The sequence below is a fragment of the Symphalangus syndactylus genome, chromosome 5 (genome assembly GCF_028878055.3).
Source record: "Symphalangus syndactylus isolate Jambi chromosome 5, NHGRI_mSymSyn1-v2.1_pri, whole genome shotgun sequence".
Lineage (NCBI taxonomy): Eukaryota > Metazoa > Chordata > Mammalia > Primates > Hylobatidae > Symphalangus > Symphalangus syndactylus.
In genome coordinates, this window is record NC_072427.2 from 152,790,033 (window position 1) to 152,812,586 (window position 22,554).

The 22,554-nt window shown below is 50.0% G+C and overlaps 1 protein-coding gene across 22 annotated transcripts in view; it reads right to left on the minus strand.

Moving 5' to 3' along the window:
- The window catches only part of LOC129483539 (voltage-dependent L-type calcium channel subunit alpha-1C), a 630,682-nt gene that overhangs the window by 563,121 nt on the left and 45,007 nt on the right, over positions 1–22,554 (minus strand). For all 22 annotated transcript variants that reach the window (XM_055281126.2, XM_055281127.2, XM_063639851.1 and 19 more), the window contains exons 2-3: positions 7,787–8,117; positions 2,909–3,014 (exon numbers count right to left, since the gene is read on the minus strand). In XM_055281126.2, coding sequence (XP_055137101.1) covers positions 2,909–3,014; positions 7,787–8,117 — 437 coding nt within the window. The remainder of the gene's footprint in view (positions 1–2,908; positions 3,015–7,786; positions 8,118–22,554) is intronic.

Sequence of the window (22,554 nt, forward strand, 5' to 3'; positions counted from 1 at the left end):
GAGATGGAGTCTCACTCTGTCGCCCAGGCTGGAGTGCAGTGGCGCGATCTTGGCTCACTGCAAGCTCTGCCTCCCAGGTTCATGCCACTCTCCCGCCTCAGCCTCCCAAGTAGCTGGGACTACAGGTGCCCGCCACCATGCCTGGCTAATTTTGTTTTTGTATTTTTAGTAGAGACGGGGTTTCACCGTGTTAGCCAGGCTGGTCTCAATCTCCTGACCTCGTGATCCACCTGCCTCAACCTCCCAAAGTGCTGGGATTACAGGCGTGAGCCACCGCACCCAGCCCAGACTTAATCTTAAAGTGGAGAAGGCAAGATTTGAAGTCAGGTGTGTCCAACTCAAATTTTGCTCTGCCCAAGAGGCCAGTTGTTCCCAAAGCTGACTAATAATTGGCATCCCTATGAGGAATTTTTTTTTAATGCACATCCCCAGACCATGCCCCAGAACTACTAAATGTGAATCAGATCCGCAGGGGTGCTGGGGTCTGCACGGTTGGAGTTCTCTTGGGTTGTAATGATGTGCAGGCCTCAGGGGTCGCTGCGCCGGTCCACAGGCCTCTCCAAGGCAGGAAATATGGGGCCAGGCCTTTGGAAAGGCTTAGCACTGGAGATGTCAGTCTTAGCAACAATTTACCTGGAAAGGAAACTTAAATCTGTGGACACGGATGAGCTCCCCAAAGAGAGAGTGCAGAAGACGAAAAACAGAGGGCTCAGGACAGAAGCCTAGTAAACATTTGTGTAGACACAGGAGGAGAGGCTGGAAGAAGCAAGGGGAGAATGTACTTTGAAAGCGGGGCATCTGCAGAGATGCTGCAGCTTCAAGATGCTGTAGAGAGCAAGGAGCGGGAGGCCGGGTCACAGCACTCGCGATGGGTTTCTCCGTGGGGCAGAATCATGCTCTGATTTATTAGCTGATGTTAGGTGGTGTTTACTCATCTGTTTTAAGGGTTTTCTGATGCCACCCCCCACCTTCAGCTGGCAGCATTCACTGCCCCAGGGAAAGTGCGACACTGTGGAATGCAGAGAATGGGGAGTCATCTGCAGCTTTATTGAGGTATCATCACCATACCATAAAATTCACCCACTGTAAGTACACAATTCCATGATGTTTGGTAAAGTTACACAGTTGTGCAAGCAGCCCCACCATCTCCTTTAGAATACTTCCATCACTCTGTGGTGTGATAAAAACCCGCCATCCCTCCCACAACACCTGTACACAGCAACCCCACTCCAGCTCCAGAATAAGTCCAGGGTGACCTCTTGTCCTCTCCTACAAGCCCCTCTGCCTCCAGGAGGTCCAGAGTTGAGGGGTCTCAGCCAGCCAAGTGGCTCCCTTAATCCTCCTGGGAACCGAGGGGTGAAGGGGCTACACGTGGCCATCTCAGGACCTAAGAAAAACCAAACTCCTCTACACACCTTCACCACTGCTTGGGCCTTGAGCAGCCCAAAGCGTCATCATCTTAAGAACAAGATACGGATTCTATTTGGAACGAAGCCTCCTCTTTAAAAGTTGCAGATTAAATGTTAAACTGTGGGAGGGTTGGGAGGACCATGGCAGGGGAAGGAGGTGGCTACACAGGGAAGAAGTGGAACCAAGGGAAGGAGTTCCTGCTTCAGGCAGACACTTTGGCTTGTATTTATTTTGACACAGTGAAGATTTCTTGCCCCTTAAGAGATGAGGTCACGCTTCGGATGGCCTCACAGATGGCGGCCGATGCTCTGCCTTCCAACTCCGGCCATGCCATCACTCAGTGGTATGCCCGGCACTGAAATTTTTGGAGGCTGTCCCCAACAAAGGGCCCCAAGCCGAGCCACAAGACACCACAGCCCGCAGGCGGTGAACACCTTACCTGCTATGCATCGGCGGCTACCTGAAAACACTGGGATGACAGCTGAGAAGTTAAAATGTGCATCAGTTTTTTGCTGAAAGGGCCCAAGGAAATGTCGAAGGTTACAAAACACAAGAACCACCCTGTGATGGCATCAGCCCAGCAGCTGTGGAAAGGAGAATCCTATAAGCTGCCTGCTTCTTTTAAAAACCATCTCATTGGACGGTTCCATCTCAGTAATTAAAGGAAGGTGCTGACGGCAGGGGAAAGACAGTGGCTCTGACGACCAAACACGCCATGTGGAAATCACGTGGAGAGTGACGGTGTCTCTGCGATGGAGGGGGAGAAAGAGACGGGATTTTCCCTGCGCGCCTTTCACAGAGGCATCCTGGAGCGCCCCAGTTTTGCCAACTGCATTCCAGAGCTCTTTTCCTCACATGCCCAGACGGAGCAAAAGTCTTTGTAATGACTTCAAGCTCAGCCAAAAGTAAACACACTCTCCACTTTTTCCATGGACCAATTCTAACCCCAAATTGCCAGAGTTGGCCCCTCAACAATCCAAATGGAAAGCGGCCTTTCCCAATAAAATAAAGCCCTTCTAACTCAATAATACACGTTGGCTGCAAAAGCAAATGTTCCTAAAAGCTTTCTAGAAATTATTTATTGTGCAGCAACGCTCCAGATCACCTAAGCAAACCCCACCAATGGAACAAAGACACTCAAATACAACACACAATCCAAGAATAGATGTTCACTGCAGCAAACACCTGCACTCACAACTTTTGCAGCACATTTTGTAGCACTCACGGGATTTGCTACTAAATACAGACACACACACACACACACACACACACAGAGCTCACCACCACCTAACTGGAATATTCTTTTGGAAAACAGGCCGGGATGAGACAGGTGCTGATTTGAATAAAGAGTAAAACAGCACTTGGGATGTGACCTCTGCAGGGCTTCTGCACACGCCAAACACACGTTTCACTTCTCTCCCACATTCCATGCATCTATGTGGTCTGAACGCAGTTCTCCATCGAGTGAAAAAGCAGAGACTTGAGATGGTGGACTTACCAGGTTGGAATTGGTGGCGTTGGAATCATCTTCTGGAAAGGGAATATAGATCGCTAAGGCCACACAATTGGCAAAAATAGTCAGTAAAATAATTATTTCAAATGGTCTGAGAAAGGGAGTTAAGGAAGTTAATGCCACAGAAAGTACAAGTGAAACAAACATAATCTACATATTTTTTAAAATGAATCAAAGATTCATAAGAATTTTGTTTAAACAATGCATTCCAAGCCCCTTGTATTCTGAAAAGAAACATATGCCTTTTTAAGTGCTTCTAGTGGGTCCCCGCCAAAATTTTCCCTAATATGTCAAAAGCAGTGGAGGCCAGTCGCGTGCCAGAGTAAACACAGATTTCTAAAAACTTTTTTCCCCTCCTTTTACTTATTTAGATTGCACTGGTCTTCATTCTCCCCCATGTGTGCCCGGGGTTGCCTCTAAAGAGCATGGCCTGCACCAAGCACCCCGTTTCTTCACGGCTTATGCCGAACTGCCTATGGGCCCATGCCCATCTGGAACGGGGGACATGGGTGGAACAAGGGACATGGGTGGAACAGGATTCTAAGAGAGAGAGACTTTCCCTGGGTTTCATTGAAATTTGGAGATTTTATTTTTAATCTTTTAAACTAAAGTTAAGAATGGTTTCCATTTCTTCTCTCATTCTCTGACAGGTTCCAGGGATCCTGAAGACCCCCAAGAGTATGGCAGGGGGTCTGTCCTGAGTGCATGGAAGGAAAGCTGTCTCCTCTTTAAGGCTGAGTCTCACAGACAGCACAGAAACCCCTTTGGTCTGCAGAGGTCCCGCTTCAGCAGGCAAAGCTTTGATTCCAAGGCCTCCTGATTTTTCCTTGGTGTGACAGCCCGAGGTTCCCTCACCAGTAGCAGTGCAGGCAGAGGTCCCCATGCCCTGACTTCTTCATCACATTTTCAGGGCAGGACACGCTCTCAAGAAAAAAAATGAGCTAACGTGCTAATACCCCTTCCAAAGGGACCACCCCACACCCTCCATGGAAGGCCAGCAAGAGGAAGCTTCCCAGGAAGGGCCCGTCTATGCCCTTCCAGCTCCACTCCCACCTACCCCACTCCCATTGCCAAGTTTGCAGCCCAGTTCATGGAGTCTCACAGGAGGAGGAGGAGGAGGAGGAGGAGAAGGAAGACAGAGAGGGGTGGAGATCCGGGGTGAGGGGACCACCATAATTCTCTCAGAGAAATCCATATTCACAAAGTTAGTGAATACTGAGGCAGAAAGAGACCTTAGAGATTAGCTAGTCTAACCCTCTGAGGCCCAGAGAGCCTGAGAAACTTTCCCAAGGCCCCACAGCAGGTTAATGACCAGCTGAGACTAGAGCCCAGATTTCCTGATCACCAAGTCCAGTGTTCACTCCCCTGCCACAGACGGCCTTCTGACATGTTCACGGGCAGCCCTGGGCCAGTGTCACAGAATTCTGAACTGGGAGGAACCCGAGTGATTATCTTAGCACTGGTGTCCCTAGCCCTGTGGGCGCTTCTGAGGATCCATTTTCCTGTAGAACATTTTCTATGTCCACTGTGATATCAAAAAAGATGCCACACAGTGGACCTGTCAATCTCCCAACTTTGCAGGTGTGAAAAGTAAAGCAGCCAGTCCAAGACCCCAAGCTGGCATATAGCAGAGCCTGAACCGGAACCCAGACGGACGGACTAAGCTTTCACATTCTGCTGCCCTTGTGTTGGATGAGGCACAAGTGGTGATGATGGGAGACAGACGCTGATGCTGGTGCTGGTGACAGTAAGGACAGAAGCTGACCTCTGCCAAGAGCTTGTTCAGTGCCAGGCACTGAGAAATGCCCTGTGTGGAACGTACGCTTGTGATCCCCACTTTCTAAATGAGAAAACTGAGGCACAGAAGGGTCAGATGTTAACTTGTGCCAGGTCACAGAGCAAGCAGTAGGATGGGATCCAAGCTCAGGCAGTCTCAGTGTTAAGGACTATTCTATGCTGATCCACTCTAAAGTTACCTTGAAGCCTCTGTAGGCAGTTTTTAGCCCTCCTACCGCGCCACCTCTTGCCTCCCAAACCTTTTCTCGCCTGCTTAGGAAAGTGACACTGAGCCCACAGGCTGGCCAGTTTCATTCCATCAGCTGGTGCCTGTGCTCTCCCCATTGGGACAAGGACGCAACAACCCAGTCAAGCCAGACCCGTGCACACACACCCAGAAAATGTCACCTGCCTCCGCCACAGTGGGGGACAGCTGAGCTTGGGGTTTCTGGCACTATCAGTTCCCCTCCCCTCATTCAGACTATCCACCTATCCATCCTTCACTTTATGCTAAAGGCACTCAGCTAATGCCAGAGAAGATCATGTGTATAAACCAATCAGGCAGAGAAGAAAAGCCACTGGCTGCAAAGCAGAGAACCCAGGTAAGCCCTGGGAAGTGCTCTGTGTCGCCTTTTGAGGCCCAGATTACTTTTTAAACTGCTTTCCCTTCCTAATGACAGTGTCAGATTCCACTTTTTCAAGAACTGGCTGGCTAGTACTCCAGGCTATCTCCTTCCCTGTCCAGCCACTCTTCCCAAGCAATCTTGGAATGCCAACCACCTGGCACTGCTAAGGCTGGGCCCCCTTCCTCTCCTCCAGGTGGGAAGGCACACTCCCTCGGAGGGGTGGCCACAGCACCCGGGGAGTAGGTGTTAGGCCTAGATCCAGGTCCGGCATGTCCCAGTGCACCTGGACTGCAGCCCCTGAATATCCTCCCAAGTACCTAACCGGTCCTACCTGGTATCTACTAGTACCCGCCTAGTCCTACCTAGTACTATGGATGCATGGGGTGTGGGACGTGCATGGACTTTGGGGTCAGGGGAACCTGGATTTGAAGCCCAGCTCTGTCAGTCACCAGCTGTGTGATTTAGGGCAAGTCCTTTGGCTTCTCTGGGCCTTGCTGCCCTTCTCTCAGGGGTGCCTGACCTGCAGGGCCCTCAGCTCTCCCACTCCCTGACTCCACCGTGAGCAGCTATGCAAGCAGTCCTATGGGGCTGAGTAAAGCCGAGCCTCCCACCCAGTCCCCCGGGCACTAAACCCATGCTTGGCCACTCAGGCAGGCCAGACAGGCAGCTGCAGCCACTTGTTTTGAAATGCATTTTCTTAAAATACTTTTAAGTTGAGGGGCTCAAACATTTATTTTTATTTATTTATTTGAGACAGAGTTTCACTCTGTTGCTCAGGCTGGAGTGCAGTGGCGTGATCTCAGCTCACTGCAACCTCTTCGTCCCGAGTTCAAGCAATTCTCTTGCCTCAGCCTCCCGAGTAGCTGGAATTACTGGCATGTGCCCCGAGGCCTGGCTAATTTTTGTATTATTAGCAGAGATGAGGTTTCACCATGTTGGCCAGGCTGGTCTCGAACTCCTGACCTCAGGTGATCCACCTGCCTTGGCTTCCCAAAGTGCTGGGATTACAGGCATGAGCCACCGCACCTGGCCTCAAACATTTATAGAACTAACATTTCAGTCTCAACAGAAACTTTATCTCTAGGCTATCTTCTTTCAACCAGTACCCGAGACTTTTAAATCTTTCCATAGAAACTCAATGATGAAGCCTAATGCTCCTATCCTGGCCCTTGAGAGACATGGCAGGCCTGCCTGGATGAATCCTTATTACGAAAATTCCCACAGTCAGTACCAGGGTTCTAGCCCCATCTGTTCCTGACCACATGACCCTGGAGAACCTCTCCCGTGGGGCTCAATTTCATCACTCGTGGAAGTGTGGGTGGAACTTCAGCACTTAAAGGTCCTTTCCGGGCCAGGCACGGTGGCTCACACCTGTAATCCCAGCACTTTGGGAGGCCAAGGCAGGCGGATCACGAGGTCAGGAGATCGAGACCATACTGGCTAACACGGTGAAATCCCGTCTCTACTAAAAATACAAAAAAAAAAAAAATAGCCGAGCGTGGTGGTGGGCACCTGTGGTCCCAGCTACTCGGGAGGCTGAGGCAGGAGAATGGCGTGAATCTGGGAAGTGGAGCTTGCAGTGAGCCGAGATTGCGCCACTGCACTCCAGCCTGGGCGACAGAGCAAGACTCCATCTCAAAAACAAAACAAAAAAAAAACGTCCTTTCCAATTTCTACAGCCCCAGGATTCTGATGAAGGGGCTTGTAACTCCACAGCGAGAGCCCAACCCTTCAAAGCCACTGTCTCTGAAGGACCCATTCACTTGTTTCTATATGGACAAACAGAACACTTCCAGACAGTGTTCTCAACTTTGTCTGCACATTAGAATTACCCAGAGAGTTTTCTGTTGTTTTTTGTTTGTTTGTTTTTATGCCTAGGTGGAACTGAGTGGTCTGTAGTTTGTTAGAACTTTCCAGGAGACTCTACTGTGCAGTCAAGTCTGAGAACCACTGCTTCGGGGCCCTTGAGCCAAGAGCCAGGGGCCCTGACCGCTATACTCTTGCATCTCCTGAGCCCCTTCACCCTAGAGAGAGGGAAGGCCATGAAACCAGCCAGCGCCATGGCACAGGAGGGAAAGAAGGGAATGAGGCAGCATGTAACTGACGACTATCACCCCAACCCATAAATGGGCCCCTGGGCAGGCTCAGCTACAGGAGATGATATTTCATAACTCTTAGACTCATTTTCTCAAATGTTGATTATATGAAAAACAAAAAACAAAAACCCAACCCAGGCAGTTTATTATACAAGCAGATTGCTGGACCCCGTCCCCAGAGATTGATTCATCCAGTCTAGGGTGGGGCCCAGAACTCTGCATTTCACGGTACCCCAGTGATGCAGATGCAGTAGGCCCAAGGCCCTGTTTGCAGCCCAGCACCGCTGACACAGCCTGTGGCCCAGGGAGCCTCGGAGGGCTGGCCCCAGGGTGCAGGTCCCAGGAGCATGCCCAGCCCAGCGAACAAAGGATATTTCCATTCGACAATGCTGATGCAGGCCCTCCGGATGGGGTTCTTCAGGGTCAGGCAGAGCAGGGCTCGGGGCGGGCGTGTGGCCGTGGTGCTGCCCTGCTTCTTGGGTTTCCCATATTGCTGCCGCTTCCGCTGCGTGGAGCTGACTGTGGAGATGGTCGCATTGCCAGCGCTGCCCATCAGCTTAGCCTGCCGGGCTGCGTCGATGGCCGCCTGCCAGGAGAGGGCGGCCCCCGGGGTGGGGATGTGTTCAGGGGCCAGCCCCGCTGCCGCATTGGCATTCATGTTGGCATGGGCGGGGCGTGGGCTCCCATAGTTGGAACCTGTAGCAAAAGAGAAAAGAACACAACAGTTACTAGAGAGAAAACAGGAGCACTTCCGACACGCTCTGGACCCCAGATTCACAATTGTTTCAAAACCTTATTTCAAGCTATTGCAGGCAGTTAGGAGGTGGCACGTGGAAACATGAGTGTGAGATGCTGAGGGAAGAGGGCCAGGATCGTTCCGGTCCTGGTTCAGCTGGGTGGCCTTGGGCGTGTCACTCTGCTCTAGTCTCCTTGCGTCACCTTAGGTGGGCAAGAGATGAGATCCGCGCACTACAGCACGTATGGACCTCAGCAGAAAAAAATACAACACAACACATTACCTACAAGTTAAAATATGTATTTTAAGAATCCATGCAAATGAAAGGATATTCCTGAAATCGAATAGAATGACTGTTTAAGGAAGGTGAGGAGGAAAATGAGCGTAAGATATGCGGGCAAGGAGGAAGCATAAATGAATGAGTGGGTGAATATGAGAGGTCATCGCATGAATCAATGATGAAAAAGGTACAATGAACGGGAGTATGATTCACTCAACTCTCTGCACCTGAGTTCCTATAAACAAAAATAAATATAGTAAAATGAGAACGCTGGACTAGAGTAAGGTCACATCCAGCTACCTCAAAGCCATCTGGGCTTTAAGTGTTGGTTGACCAGGAGGGGCTAGGGGAGCTGTGATGGTTTTAAATCATGTCAACAAATCCCTTTATATCTGACATCCCTTTCATTGAGAAAGATCTAGGCCCTCCTCTTGAAATGAGGTCAGCCTTTGGTGACTGTTTTACCAATAAGGTACAGCAAAAGTGACACCGTGTGACTTCCAAGGATAGGTTAAAAAAAAAAAGGCCACATTGCATCCCCCTGTCTCCGGATGGTCATCCTGGAGGAAGCCAGGACCCCACACAAGGCAGCCATTCAGCCCTGAGCTGCCATGCTGTGAGGAAGCCCAGACTAGCCTCAACAGAGAGGCCATGTGGCAAGAAAGAGTCCTGGCCAGCACCCAGCTGCTCCAGTCACCATCTGACTGCCACCCCAGGAGAGACCCCAAGTCAGGACTGCCCCAAATCTGTAACTTTTTGAATTACTGACCCACACAAGAACTTCCTGAATTCCTGACCCACAGAGACTGAGTAATAACAGGGTGTCTGCTGTTGTGAGCCACTTTGTTTTGGGGTGATTCATTGGACAGCATTTGCTATCTGCGAAAAGGAGCTGGGAGTGGCAGGGGTTGATGGGGTAGGGGAGAGGGACAATGTCAGGGAGGAAACCTGATTGGAACCAGTGCAACCCAGGGCTCCAACCTGCACAGGGACAGCTGCCCTGCTCTGGTGTCTAGGCAACGAAGCCTCTGAGACTGTCCCTAAGACAGCACATATGCTTGGCAAACACTCTTTGGCCTGTTAGGCTGGATGCCTCGCTCTAGAGTCTGTAAGGTTTGCCAAGCGATCAGCTCAGCCTGGCCCAAACCTGAATCTCCCAGAACACATGCGTGACCTTGAGATGTGGTACCACTAGTCAATTGGCCAGGTGCCGCAGGATCAAGAAAAGCCGCAGAGAAGAGGGTGCTACTGTGGGTGGTGAGGTTGGCATCTGAGGACATTTCAGCTGCCCGGGAGACTGTGGCCAGAGCAGCCAGACCAGTTGCACATACATGACCTCCAAGGCTGCCCACAGTGACCTTTTCTGGTCCATGTGCACACGGTCTTCCAGGGAAGCTGCTGGGTCCCAAGGTTGCTGGCTCAACCTTATTGACCCCCTCCCTCTCCTCACCTGTGACTAAGACACAGATGAACACTTGGCACCTCTCCCAGCCGCCTCCCCAACTCTTATCTTGGGCTGATCCTTCTATGTTTGACCTCCAAGGTAACTTTGCTCCCCATGTGACCTGATTTCTAGAACCTATCACCCCCACCTCCACCCCTGTCCCCACAGGAACCTGTGAAGAGCACAGGACCTGGCTTAGCCATGTGAACATTTTCACCTAGAGAGAGTCTGCCCCAGAGGCAGAGCCCCAGCAACCTCACCAGATTCCTCATCCAGCCACACCTGAAGTTAGCCCTTACCTGAGCCACACGCAGGTGAGACAGGTATGGCCTCTTGGGGCTGACCTCCATTAGGGCTGTACTGCAAGGCTGGCTGAGCCTCCCCTTCTCCAAGTAATTTTCCCCCACACACTGTGATGTTTAAGTGACTTAGCTGAAGCTACTGTGAATTGGGTCTCTGTCCCTTGCAACCAAAAAACGACCTAATATGCTTGGTCAGTGCCCAAAGCTTGGACCTGGTGGGGCTGTCATTTCTGCTGGACTCCAGTCTATATCCTTTCCATCACACCAGTGACAGACAATAAGTTTCAACTTTTATGCCAACTGATTGACATCAGTGTCCACAATGCTATATACTTACAGGAATCTGAGGATGATGGATTAGTGTTGCCCACCATGGACACAAAGGGCAGGGAATGGCATCACTCATGCCACATAGCTACCACCCCTGCATGATCCCAAGACCCCTCAGGTCCTCTTGGAGACCAGCTGGTCAGCTGCCTCCTGTCCCGCAACAGTTGCCACCTGCTCTGCCACCATCTGGCCCCTGTAGCTTTACAGCCCCGCCTTCACTCCTCGAGGCCTGGAAAATTGCCTGTCTGCCACACCCAATTCATAGCCACATTCTCAATGTGACACCGACTCTCACCTCACCATATATTCCCTTCACTTTCCTCCTGTTCTCTGCCCCAGGGATAAACTGCATTAACCAGAACATCAGGCTCACGGAGGACGTGACACTCCCTATAATGAGACGTCTTGTCTGTCCCGTAACTCGTCCCCGTCCTCCCTGCACTCGCCATGTAGATCCCAAGCCTAAAGTGAGGAAGACCCCAATAAGGCCGGGACCTTAACCTTTCTCACAAGATCCAGCAGGAGAAGATGTAAAGAGTGCATTTGAATTCATAAAGGCACCCAAAGCATCAGAATTGCTTGAACACCCAGCACGCATGCGTGTCTCCATTTAACACATAAGAAGACAAAGGAGTGTCTGACTCACTAAAGGTCACAGAATGGGGCGACGGAGGGTTGCTGCAGCAGGCACAGGGCTCACGGCAAGCTGCTAGACTCTCCTCCTGCCTCCTCAGCCCTCTCTCACACACTCCACATGCACGCATACATGTGCTCGTGTACATGGTGACAAACAAGGTGCACACCTCCTCCTGGGCTTCTCCAGGCCTCGAGATACAAGGGGCTGGATTTCTGACCCCAAGAACATTCTTTCTGTTTACTATGATCTCCACGTGACAGCATCCACTACACCACCTGCCCCCGCAGTAACCTCGGGGCGCCTCTTAGGCAAAAGTGGAAAGCGCCCTGTTTCCATCTGCTGCACTGGAGCCACTGCGCTCCTCCTGCCTCTCTGGCTTGCCAGGGAAGGCTGGAACTCTAATTTTGCTCCATTCAATCTGTGGTATATAATTTTTTCTTCCTAGACTCTCTGTTTGGCACTGACAAAATTTAATAGACTATTTTAGTTCCTAGACTAACTTCTCCTTTTCCCTCAGATACATAAAAGCTGCCCTGTCCTCAACTGTTGGCATTCCCAGCCCCCAATTCACTCATGGTAAGCCCTCCACAGCTCACGCCTCCCCCTGAGATGGCTGTTCCCAGACCTTAATCTTTGTACTCACCCCCATGCATTGCCCTTAATCCCCCATCTCATACGGGCTGCCAGTTCCAAAAACCAAGAGTCCCAGGAGTTTGGGGACAACACTTGGAAAGAGCGCAGGAAGCCCCAGCCTGAGAACACATCCACCACCCAGAAAAGCTGTGTGAGGGGCGCGTCCCTGCACCCAGAGCACGAGGTAGAAGCTTCCAAGACGGCAGCTGGCTGTGCAGAGCCCCGGGGCAGCTCTGAAAACCACATCCTGGTGGGCTGCCTTCTGAGCCCTCCCAGAACTCCATGGGGGGACCTTATTTATATTGTAAACCGTTCCCAGAGCGCAAGGACCTCTCTGGAGCACACCATCTGGAGAAAGCACATACGAACCAGCCCGTGGGGAAAAATGGAATGTCAACCTCTCCCCAGCCAGAGGCCAAGAAAACAACCTACACTATTTTGGTCCTGGCAACTCTGAGCATTGCTGTGGTCCCATGACAGGACTAGGGCCCTGCACCGGAACGCGGAGCCGCACAAAGGTGAGACAGGTATGGCCTCTCGGGACTGGCCACCTCTGGGCCTGGGCCTCCCCTTCTCCAAGTAATTTTCCCCACCCATTGTGGTAGATCCCCACCCTGACCTGAGACATATAGACCAGTCTATAGCAACAGTGTCTAATACAATGTTTACATAATGGAAGCGTTCTCCAGTCCTAGGCTCCTGAACACTCTATGAGTATCTCTGGGTCACCCACAACGGGGTGGCACAACTGCCCAAGACTCCCAGGAGTGGAAAATCCCCACCTCTGGCTCGGTGTTTTGAATCCAGAGTGCTGCCATGAAGGTGGGGCAGGCAGCATCGTGTCCCTGATGGCTTTTGTTAGCGCGAAATCACCACCCAATGCAAAGAGATCAATTTTCAAATTATAAAGCTGATTCAAGGCTCAGGCTCCTGGCTGCCAGCTGAAAGGATGCCACCATTTAAGTCTGCTCTGGCTCTGTCTGACTGGGCCGTTTCCACGGATGCTCCCACCTCTGAACAAGGCCCTGAGCAGCTGCCTGGCAGATCAGGCCACACACCAACAGGTAGGTGCCCCCCAGCAGTGACCTCATCCCCAGACGTAAGAAAATGCCTCCCACCTGTCGAATGGCCCAGCTCCCCTGAAGACAGCATCTGCGTCCTCCTCCTGCACCCAGGTGCTGCTGCTGGGGACCAGGATGAGGGCAGGACCCCAGCACAGTCTGGCCAGCCTCGTGTCATTCTGCTCTGCAAGGGTCCAAGTGAGGAGTCCAAGTTAGGAGTCAGTGGCATGTGCTTCCTGGGTGTCCCCTGTGAGCGAGGGGCTTGGTGCTGGGGACTTGGAAGGTGTTCAGTGATGAAACAATTGAGTTTTTTTTCTTTAATCCATCTCTATTTCTGCACCTGATTCAGGGCCGTATCCCAGAAAATGCTCAACACTGTTTGCTAAGGACTGTAACCGTAATGTTGCCATGATACAGATGAAGGTGGACTACAGTGACGCTGTAGGAAGAACACTGCTGGCGTCAGTCCACCCAGCTCTAAAGAATGGGCTTATTCTCAAGCCACACGCCCTTCTACTGATTTCCTGGATGTAACCATGGGGGAGAAGTTCTGAGGAAAGGGGCTGTGAGGAAGATCTCCATCCTAGTCCAGGCCACTACCTATTTCTTGCCCACAAGTGCTGCAGTAGCCCCCCTGCCATTTCCCCCAGTCCACTCTTGGCCATTGCCAAGCCAATCTCCATGCAGCAGCCAAAGTCACCTTTTAGAGACAGAACTCATAAATTGGGCCCTGTCATTCCCCTAGTTAGATCCCTTCAGAATCCAAACTCCTTGTCACAGCTTACAACACCTGCACAGACTGGCCCTGGCCCACTTCTCTGAGTTCACGTCACTCCCCTCCGGGCCGGGTCCAATGCACTCCTGACGCAGTGGCCCATTTCATGCCTCAGACACGCTCAGCTCTTGCCTGCCGCCGCACCTCTGCATGCACTTAGAATGTCCTTCATGTTCTTCCCTCTGCCCTTTGCTAGGCAATCCCTTCTCACGTTTCAGGTTTGGGCTCAGGTGATCCCTTCTTCAAGGCCCCACTCCAAATAAGCAGAACTCAAACACTAGCTGCCAGTGTTCTCCCCACTTCCCTGCTTCCAAGCCACCCTTGAATAAACATGCCCAACGCCCCTGGCATTGGAAAGGGACCCCGCAATCAGCCATGTGTAGGAAAAGGTCTGGGGCTACCAGCCTGCTTCAGCGGCAGTCACCCTGCTTGGCCTTGGTGCCCTCTGTGAGCACAAAGGCAGGTCACTCCTCCACCTTCGTAGACACAGACACCCACACTGATTTAGAGAGGGCGAGCAGCCGCAGCTCACACCTAGAAAGGGAAGAACTGCAATGAATTGCTCCCTAAAGTCCTGACCACTGAGCGATCTCTGCAGGACAAAGGAAATGCCTTCTCTCAGGCCAAGATGTCACCCAGAAGCCCACCAGGCTCTTGCTGTAGTGACAAGGGACCTGCATTTCCTTTAAGAGCATAGCAGACAGCCTGGAACAGAAACTGGACTTTCTGTGCCCACTAAAGACCCAATGACTAGAAAGCTGGGCCATTAATCTTCCCTATCTATTGCAGTACAGAGATAGCTGCACGACGTGAACAGAGAGGACACCGTCTCTTGGCCTCAGACGATAACCCGAGGCCCTGTCATCTCAACCCCAATGGCACTCCTCTCTGGAAGGATGGCGTGTGCTGGGCACCATGTGGTGGGTGGGAGGCTGGTAAACTTGCAGTCTCAGCAGCTCTCCCACCCTCCTCCTACTGTGCCGCGCTGGACTGCAGGGGCCAGAGGGCTAAACACAACGGCTCCCAACCTCCCCTGGAGCGAGAATTCCTGACACAACTTTCGCCAATCAAGAACTGAATCAAAACTACGTCAGGTGGGGAGGCGTCTATTTTGCAGGTATCTGGCTGGCAGGGCCACGCCAGTGGCTTCCTGATTCCTGCATCATGCATAAGGTGGTGTGATCCCAGAGCCAGCCCTTGGCACAGTGGCTTCCAGGTCCCCCAGCCTCATAATTGTACCCGAACCGCAGTTCCCTCGGGGCGCTTGTTCTGCAGCGTTGTTTGGGAATCACTCCCACAGACTCAGCCTAAAGCCTGCTCTTGCAGCACCTCCAATTATTGTATAAGCCACTCAATTCCTATACTATCTTTCCTCTAAAAACGGCTACAGAAGTTTCTGTTATAGGCCTGAACCCTGACTGAGATATATAGACCAGTCCATAGCAACACTGTCCAATACAACATTTACAGTAACGGAAATGCTCTATAATCCCAGGCTGGATTACAGAGCCCCAGCGACCAGGCATATGCAGCTCCTGAGCACTTGAAACGTAGCTAGCACATCTGACCAAATGCATTTTGCATTTTACTTAATTTTCAATTATGGTACATTTAGATAGTCACCTGTGGCTAGAGGCTCCCACACTGGGCAACACAGGTTGTGCCGTATTAAGAGGAAGTCCTTGTGGGAAGAAGTGTGAGAAGTGGGGAAGATGACGAGCAGAACACTGAATTCAAAATTGTGGGAAAACTTTTTAAAAACGCGATTGAGAATGAATTCAGATGTTGATGGGTGGGTGGATTTTCTGATCAGGAATTAACCACCCTATGCAAAAAGACATATTTTCAAAGCATAAGAGATTCTAAGACCCAACAAAAATGTAGAAACCAAAAGTCCTTTTTCAGTGTCTAATACTCTCATCACATAAATGAGAGATGACTTTCTTCTCATTGGCCAAATGGGGAAGCTGGCATTCCCCTCCAGCCTAAGCAAGAGAAATCCTCAGGACGCCCAGCTGAGGTGGAAACCCTCCCCAGGGTGGGTGCCCAGTGGCTTCAGGACGCCCAGCTGAGGTGGAAACCCTCCCCAGGGTGGGTGCCCAGTGGCTTTAGGACGCCCAGCTGAGGTGGAAACCCTCCCCAGGGTGGGTGCCCAGTGGCTTCACGACGCCCAGCTGAGGTGGAAACCCTCCCCAGGGTGGGTGCCCAGTGGCTTCAGGACGCCCAGCTGAGGTGGAAACCCTCCCCAGGGTGGGTGCCCAGTGGCTTCAGGATGCCCAGCTGAAGTAGAAACCCTCCCCAGGGTGGGTGCCCAGTGGCTTCAGGACACCCAGCTGAGGTGGAAACCCTCTCCAGGGTGAGTGCCCAGTGGTTTCCCGATGCGCCCGCCGCCATGCTACCATCTGACTGTGCTTCCTCCTACCTGAGCTATTTTCACACCATCTCCAGCAGCATTCTGTCACTCTGCTGGTCCTCCTTTCGCCCACCCTGCTACAGACACAGTTCATGAGAGGCGGGATGCCTAGAACAGGCCCCATGACCACAGCAGTCAAACGTGCTCCAAAACAAGGAGACTGTGAGGGCGCCGGGATATCCGCGGCTCTCTCCCCAACCCCTGACCAGTACTCCCTCAAATACAGCTGGATCTTTTCTGTCCTACAACCCACCTGCCTCTGATGACTGCATGAAGGCACGAGAAGGCAAAGAGCCTGGAGCACTTCAGAGGCCCAAGCCAATGAGAAAAGCAGAAAAGCTACAGCATTCACACCTGCTAGTGATCCAGCAAACCACACCTGCTCTCTATTCTTTATGGGGCAGCTGAAAGTAGGTAAAGAAAGGAAAAGGAAGCCTCATAAGGTACACCTGTAAGCAAACCACCTGCGATGACCACAAGGCCAACACTGCTTTGGTGAGAGGACCCTGATATAACACCCTTGGCACTTGAGGGCTCTCATATTGACATCAGAGACCATAGGGAAGAAAACAAACTGACAGACACAGAGCTAAGCCATGGCCTTCAACTAAAGATGACAAATTGCCATAATTTTTGCCATAATAACCAAATGCTTCCTCGACTTATTTCCAAGCATGGAGAGGAAGAAAGTCACGACCTCTTGCTACTTGAACTAAGGCACCTATCACCACCTGGTGATAGCAAATCTAAATTACAGGCCCTAGTTAAGGATTAATTCACATTTATTGAAAATCAGCATTTCAACTTTTTTAGTGTGGCAGCAGAGATTACTGAATGGGCAAAAACTGGAAGCATTCCCTTTGAAAACTGGCAGAAGACAAGGATGCCCTCTCTCACCACTCCTATTCAGTATAGTATTGGAAGTTCTGGCCAGGGCAATCAGGCAAGAGAAAGAAATAAAGGGTATTCAAATACAAACAGGAAGTCAAATTGTCTCTGTGTGCAGATGACATGATTATATATTTAGAAAACCCCATTGTCTCAGCCCAAAATCTCCTTAAGCTGATAAGCAACTACAGCAAAGTCTCAGGATACAAAATCAATGTGCAAAAATCACAAGCATTCCTATACACCAATAACAGACAGAGAGCCAAATCATGAGTGAACTCCCATCCACAATTTCAACAAAGAGAATAAAATACCTAGGAATACAACTTACAAGAGATGTGAAGGACCTCTTCAAGGAGAACTACAAACCACTGCTCAAGGAAATAAGAGAGGACACAAACAAATGGGAAAACATTCCATGCTCATGGATAGGAAGAATCAATATCAAAATGGCCATACTGCCCAAAGTAATTTATAGATATAATGTTATCCTTAACAAGCTACCATTGACTTTCCTCACAGAATTGGAAAAAACTACTTTAAAGTTCATATGGAACCAAAAAAGAGCACGCATAGCCAAGACAATCCTAAGCAGAAAGAACAAAGCTGGAGGCATCATGCTACCTGACTTCAAACTATACTACAAGGCTACAGTAACCAAAACAGCATGGTACTGGTACCAAAACAGATGTATAGACCAACGGAACAGAACAGAGGCCTCAGAAATAAGGCCACACATCTACAACCATCTGATCTTTGACAAATCTGACAAAAACAAGCAATGGGGAAAGGATTCCCTATTTAATAAATGGTGTTGGGAACATCGGCTAGTCATACGCGGAAAGCTGAAACTGGATCCCTTCCTTACACCTTATACAAAAATTAATTCAAGATGGATTAAAGACTTAAACTTAAGACCTAAAACCATAAAAACCCTAGAAGAAAACCTAGGCAATACCATTCAGGACATTGGCATGGGCAAAGACTTCATGACTAAAACACCAAAAGCAATGTCAACAAAAGCCAAAATAGACAAATGGGGTCTGATTAAACTAAAGAGCCTCTGCACATCAAAAGAAATTATCATCTGAGTGAACAGGCAACCTACAGAATGGAAGAAAATTTTTGCAATCTATCCATCTGACAAAGGGCTAATATCCAGAATCTACAAAGAACTTAAACAGATTTACAATAAAAAAAATCCCATCAAAAAGTGGGCAAAGCATATGAACAGACACTTCTCAAAAGAAGACATTTATGCAGCCAACTATTAAAAAAAGCTCATCATCGAGTTCATGTCCTTTGTAGGGACATGGATGAAACTGGAAAACATCATTCTCAGTAAACTATCGCAAGGACAAAAAACCAAACACCGCATGTTCTCACTCATAGGTGGGAATTGAACAATGAGAACTCATGGACACAGGAAGGGGAACATCACACTCCGGGGACTGTTGTGGGGTTGGGGGAGTGGGGAGGGACAGAATTAGGAGATACACCTAATGCTAAATGACGAGTTAATGGGTGCAGGAAATCAACATGGCACATGGATACACATGTAACAACCCTGCACATTGTGCACATGTACCCTAAAACCTAAAGTATAATCAAAAAAAAAAAAAGCTCATCATCACTGGTCATTAGAGAAATGCAAATCAAAACCACAATGAGATACCATCTCATGCCAGTTAGAATGGCCATCATTAAAAACTCAGGAAACAACAGGTGCTGGAGAGGATGTGGAGAAATAGGAACGCTTTTACACTGTTGTTGAGAGTGTAAATTAGTTCAACCATTGTGGAAGGCAGTGTGGCGATTCCTCAAGGAACTAGAACTAGAAATACCATTTGACCCAGCAATCCCATTACTGGGTATATAGCCAAAGGATTATAAATCATTCTACTATAAACACACATGCACACGTATGTTTGCTATGGCACCGTTCACAATAGCAAAGACTTGGAACCAACCCAAATGCCCATCAATGATAGACTGGATAAAGAAAATGTGGCACATATACACCATGGAATACTATGCGGCCATAAAAAAGGATGAGTTCATGTCCTTTGCAGGGACATGGATGATGCTGGAAAACATCATTCTCAGCAAACTAACGCGAGAACAGAAAACCAAACACTGCGTGTTCTCACTCATAAGTGGCAGTTGAACAATGAGAACACATGGACACAGGGTGAGGAACATCATACACCGGGGCCGTTCCGGGAGTAAGGGGATAGGGGAGGGATAGCATTAGGAGAAATACAAATGTAGATGACGGGTTGATGGGTGCAGCAAACCTCCATGGCATGTCTACACCTATGTAACAAACACATTCTGCACATGTACCCCAGAATTTAAGTGTAATTTAAAAAAATAAAAATAATCTGCCTCCCTGAGGACAGAGAGCCATCTACAAAAAGGAGAAATCCTTCAGGTTGCTGATGTCTGGGGCGCAGGGAGGGGCTGCAGACAGTGGGGAAGAATGCCCCAGAGCCAGGCACCACACTGAGGGGACCCAGACACTGGCTCAGCCTCTCCCTTCCTTCAGCTGCTGAACACCTGAGATGAGTTAAATTCTAATACTTGGGTCCTTCTCTTATTTTCCCAGCAACTCATAAGCTCCTTGAGAGCAGAAAACAGCACTGTGGCCTCAAGTCCTAGTACAGTGTTGCCAGGAGGCACTCAAAACACACCGGCCGCATGGAAGTTCTTTTACAGAACTTTAATTCGGCCTTCAAAGGTTTCTGTGCAGAAGTATACGGGGAAGATGCTCTTCCGTTATTTTAAATTAGCATGTTTGCCATATGTTCAATGTATCTATTATCACTGGTTAAATGAATATGTATTTCTTGTTCCCAACAGGAGGGAAGTCCCAGGAAGCATGAGCCTTTGTTTTGCACCACTGTATTCTCAGAGCCCAGGGCAGCCTGGAGTGTGGGATGTGCACAATACCAATATGTTGAATGAAAGGATGACTCAAAATGTAACTGTCCCAAGGCTTTTTTCCCCATAATAGTAATTACTTGGACTTCGGTCCCATGATGCAGGGGTTCCGTTGCTCTGGCCCAGTTTATTGGTAGGAGGGCAGAGGCAGAGGGTGAGTATAGCTTTCCCAGGTACCAGAACTAGAACACAGGAGGCAGCGACCTTGTGAGGGCAGTTTTTAGTATTCTTGGTAGCCCCAGTCTCCTTCTGCCACAATCCGAGAGAATGGCTCCCTCAGCTAATCCTCACTCACCCTGCGCATTCACTGTCACCCACTGAACTGGGCAGGCACCCTTGGGAACCGGCAGGACCTGCTTGCACTACACCTCGTGCCTCTGAACACCCAGCCTCGTGGGTCACGGGACTCAGTGGGATGGCACAGTGGTCCCTGCATCAGAGGCTGCCCCTGCTCCTGAGGTTCGGAGCTCACGGACCCACAGGCCTGACACTCAGGGAGGCAGAGCGTGCATTTCTGTTCTGCACTGTGAGGACGATGGAGCTGTAGCTCCCACAGCCCCGCCTGGGGCGGGAGGTTGAGCCCCTGACCCCTCCTAGAGCCTCCTGCACTTCGCCCGGGGGAAAGCATGGTCTGCTCCACCCTGTCAGGACAGCAGTTCAGCACTCCGGTGGGAGTTGTTAAGAAATTCCAACATTCACCACCCTTCTCAGGAGCTACTCTGAGAGAACGAATCCAAGACTGGCAAAGCTCTGCGCCTGGGTGCTCGTCACGGTGTGAATGATGCCAGTACCAAGTTAGAGATAACCCAGAAGCCGGTCACTAGAGACTGGTCAGAGAAATCAATGCACATCCACTGACAGCATTTTAGGAAGCCATGAAAATTACATTTTGAAAAATATGAAATAATATAGAAATTGTTTCCACAGTCTAATAGTAAGCAAAAACAGGGTCCACAAAAGTATATACAATGGGACCACAATTTTTTTTCTTTTTTTGAGATGGGTCTCACTCTTGTCGCCCAGGCTAGACTGCAGTGGCACAATCACGGCTCACTGCAGCCATGACTCCCCCAGACTCAGGTGATCCTCCCACCTCAGATTTTTGTTTTTAGTAGAGACGCCCTGTTGCCCAGGCTGGTCTCCAACTCCTGGGCTCAAGCAATCCATCCACCTTGGCCTCCCAAAGTGCCAGGATTACAGGTATGAGCCACTGCACCTGGCCTTTTTTTTTCTTTTTTCGAGACGATCTCGTTCTGTCACTCAGGCTGGAATGCAGTGCTGTGATCACAGCTCACTGCAGCCTCAACCTCCCTGGGCTCAAGCGATCCTCCCACCTTAGCCTCCCAAGTAGCTGGGACTATAGGCATGAGCCACCATGCCGAGCTAATTTTTTATTTTTTTTTTTATTTTATTTTTTTGTAGAAACAGGGCTACATTGCCCAGGCCAGTCTTGAACTCCTAGGCTCAAGTGATCCTCCTGCCTTAGCCTCCCATCCAATTTTTTCTTTTTTTTTTTTTTTTTTTGAGATGGATTCTCGCTCTGTCTCCCAGGCTGGAGTGCAGTGGCGCAATCTTGGCTCACTGCATCTTCTGCCTCCCGGGTTCAAGCAATTCTCCTTCCTCAGCCTCCCAAGTAGCTGGGATTACAGGCACGTGCCACCACACCCAGCTAATTTTTGTATTTTTACTAGAGATGGGATTTTGCCATGTTGGCCAGGCTGGTCTCGAAGTCCTGACCTCACGTGATCCACCCACCTCAGCCTCCAAAAGTGCTGGGATTACAGCTGTGAGCCACTGCACCTGGCCCCCAACCAATTTTATGTTTGTTTTCATAGAAGAAAGACTAGAAGGAAACGCTAGTGTTATTTTTAAGTGTCAGGTAATATACACGTGCTGAGAGGCAGTACAGCCTAGCACTCAGGGGCATGGACCTGGAAACCAGGTAGAACGGATCCAAATTCAAGCTCTGTCAGTTGCTAGCTGTGAGACTTGAAAAGGTATCTAGCCTCTCTGTGCCTCAGCTTCCTCACTTGTAAAAAGCAGATAATAACACTGCCTATCTCATAGCACTGTGTGACAATCAAGTGAGTTAATGAACATAAAACTCTCAGGACAGAGCTGCAGGCAGCTGCTTGTGTTTCCCTGTGGTGCTGGGGGTGACAGGGAAGCGGCCTCAGGCAGGTTGGGAGGCAGGCAGCCTGTCTGCCCCCTTCCAGAGTGGGACTGTCAGTGGCCGGGCAAGAATCTGGCACTGGCGTGGCCACAGTAAGAGAAAATATAATACATAATAAATAGTACTAGGTATTTTTGTGATTAATTTTCCAAAATTCTGTGCAATAAGTAATTATTTGGTAATCAGAAAGCAAACCAAGTTACAGTTTGGTTTTGTGGCTTAAGTATACTTCCGATATGACTGTGGCCACCCCAGTGCCAGACTCCTGCCTCTGGAAGGGGGCAGACAGGCCGCCCGCCTCCCAACCTGCCTAAGGCCACTTCCTCCTCATCCCCAGCACTGCAGGGAAACAGAGGCAGCTCCCTGCAGCCACAGAGAAAGAAGCAAGAAGTCCCATAAGAACTCAGCACACCTCTCAGCAGCCCTCTCAACTCCAGCCTAAGCTCTGGACAGAGGGCCACTTGCACTCCTGGGTTTCCAGCTGTGGCTCTCCGCAGAAGGATCTAGGTTCAGGATAG